The 2,487-nt window shown below is 64.4% G+C and overlaps 1 protein-coding gene across 1 annotated transcript in view; it reads right to left on the bottom strand.

Annotated features, from left to right (window-relative positions):
- CHLRE_08g382560v5 (uncharacterized protein) overlaps positions 1-2,487 on the bottom strand; it is an 8,282-nt gene that overhangs the window by 2,575 nt on the left and 3,220 nt on the right. Inside the window, exons 8-12 of the mRNA XM_043065297.1 lie at positions 1,899-2,095; positions 1,648-1,702; positions 1,103-1,180; positions 617-685; positions 274-375 (exon numbers count right to left, since the gene is read on the bottom strand). Of these exons, the coding sequence (XP_042922298.1) occupies positions 274-375; positions 617-685; positions 1,103-1,180; positions 1,648-1,702; positions 1,899-2,095 (501 nt within the window). The remainder of the gene's footprint in view (positions 1-273; positions 376-616; positions 686-1,102; positions 1,181-1,647; positions 1,703-1,898; positions 2,096-2,487) is intronic.

Raw genomic sequence — 2,487 nt, forward strand, 5'->3', positions numbered from 1 at the left:
GTGGGTATGTTAGTATAACCTTGCAACTAGTTGGGCGACGGGGTCCGCACGCGGCTCGCACTGCTGACATGACTTCGGAGCTGCTCTGGACTGCTCCTTCCACCTGCCGCTACACTGCCCAAGCCCGCCCGACTACATACGGTGATGTACAACGACTCGCTTTTGCAGCTTCAGTTCTCCTGGCCGCGCGACTGTTTCCTTACGGGATTAGTTCAACGTTAACCCACCCACCCAACCACACACACACCCTACAGCCAGCTGCCACCCGCCCACCTGCCCCTGCTTGAGCCCCTCCAGCACGGCGTGCATGACGGGGATGTCGCGTTCGCGCACGTCGATGGCAAAGCGGTCCCAGCGCAGCTCCGGCTCAAAGGGCTGGGGGTGAAGAGAGGTTTGGGAGGGGGTGGGAGGGGTTTAACGTTGAACCAATCCCGTAAGGAAACAGTCGTAGGGAGGGGGGGAGAGCGTGTGGGAGAGCGTGTGAGCAGGTGAGTTTGAGGAAGGATGAGGGCAGCGTGGGCGTGCGAGCGTGAGGGCGATACAACACATTTCCTTTGTGTGTGTTTTACACACACCGCCCAGCCACCCGCCCAAAGCCCCCCGCCCGCCCCCTCACCTGCATGAGTCCGTCTGTGACGGTGACGGGTATGCAGCCCATGAGCACACTGATGACAGCGCGCTTGCCCTGGGGGTGGGGGGCGTGAATGTGGGGGGGGGGGGGGGAGGGCGTGCAGGTGTGTGTGTGTGTGGGGGGGGTGCATGTGTGTGGGGGGGTAGGCTGGGGTGTGGGCGTGAGTACAGGAGTCGCGGCACTTGATTAAGCAGCCGCGGTGCCAACACGCTCACCCCACCCAACCCCTTGCGCGCGGGGACTGCCCAGCCCCCCCACGTGTGAGTTACCGTGCCCTACACGTCTCCCACCCTGCCCCCGCCCCCGCACCCGGCCCCCCTGCTTGCATCCCCTTCAACCTTGCAACACCCCGCCCCCCCCCACCGCTCCGTCTGTCACGCATACACACACGTACACACACACGCATGGGCGTGCTTCGTTATGTTGTTTTTTCAACACACACACGCACGCACGGCACTACCCACCACCCACCATGCCGCCGCCGCTGGGTGCCAGACAGAATTTGGAGGTGAGCATGTCGATGGCGTAGCTCTTGCTGGCTGTCACCACCTGAGGAAGAAGGGGGGGTGGGGGCGGGGGTTGCAAGGATAATACATTGGGAACAGGGCGGGTGCGGGTGGGGTTCCATGCATAATTAATTAAGACGAGATGAGGTTGCCAGATGAGGTTGCCAAATAAACATTGGACACACAAGCACACGTTCCGTGATTCTGGGGATCCCCGTCCCGCCAGAGGCCCCCTCCTTCCCTCCTCCGTTTCCCACGACTGCTGGCGTCGACGGTATGTCCCTGCTGTTCCCACTGGACGTCGGCACTTCACACGTGTGTGATTAACCACTCCGTTCTCCACTTGAAGAGCTACCCATCCCCTCCCCCTGCCACTCCGTTGTCAAAGCTCCGTTGTCAAAGCTCCGTTGTCAATGCTCCCAGCCACGCCCTCCTCCTCGCTCTTTTGCACTGGGTTCGGCTTAGTTTGGGCTGGTATCTACAACCCCTCCCCACCCCGCCGCTCCTCACCTTCCACCCGGTGCGGTTGTGGTGGTGGTAGTACGCCACCTGGCGCGTCGCGGCGCTGCGGGTGAGTGTGAGTGTGCGGGGTGCGGGGTGTGATGGGGGGTTGCGTAGTTAGGGAAGAGGGTGGAAATGGGCGGAAGCGTGTGCGGGTGGATGCGTGTGAATGATTCGACTGCCGCCCCCCAAACCCGCACCCCCCCACCCGCCCAGTGCCCCCTCCTCCTGCCCCCCGCCCCGCACCCGCCCGCCCCCACCTGTAGGCGTCCTCCTTGCCCAGCACGTCGGGGCAGTTGGGGTAGGTGCCGTTGGCGGACGGCTGCGCGCGGCTGCCGCACACGCGGCCCGCGAAGAACAGGGTGCGGCTGCGCGGCCGCGGCTGGCGCCCGCCCGCCGCCGAGCCCGGGTGAAGTGGCGTGGTGCGGGTGATGCGGTAGGAGGACAGCAGAGAGGCCTGGGGTGGGGGAGGGGGGTTGGGAGGGAGGGAGGGGGGGTTACAATCATGGTCATTCAAGAAGTGAAGGCGTAGCCAGGAACTGTAGTACAGCCAGCGCGTTATGAGGAGGGGGTGGCGGGCGGGGGAGAGAGAAAGGGAGAAAGAGAGAAAGGGAGAGGCCGGTGGAAGGGGGAGGTTGGGCGAAGGAGAAGGAGGGGGCGCTGAAGAAGCCGAGGCTAGGGGAGGTGTAGGGTTGTGGGCAAGCCGCTTTCCTCTGGCCTTGGTATGCCTCACTCCCTCTGCCTCCACCCGTGTACACGCCTCCTCCTCCACACAGCTCCACACGTGAACGCCCCTTAACCCCCCCCCCCCACCCACACGCCTTCCCCCCCCCACCCCCCCCCCCCCAC

The sequence above is a fragment of the Chlamydomonas reinhardtii genome, chromosome 8 (genome assembly GCF_000002595.2).
Source record: "Chlamydomonas reinhardtii strain CC-503 cw92 mt+ chromosome 8, whole genome shotgun sequence".
NCBI classification, from domain to species: Eukaryota; Viridiplantae; Chlorophyta; class Chlorophyceae; order Chlamydomonadales; family Chlamydomonadaceae; genus Chlamydomonas; species Chlamydomonas reinhardtii.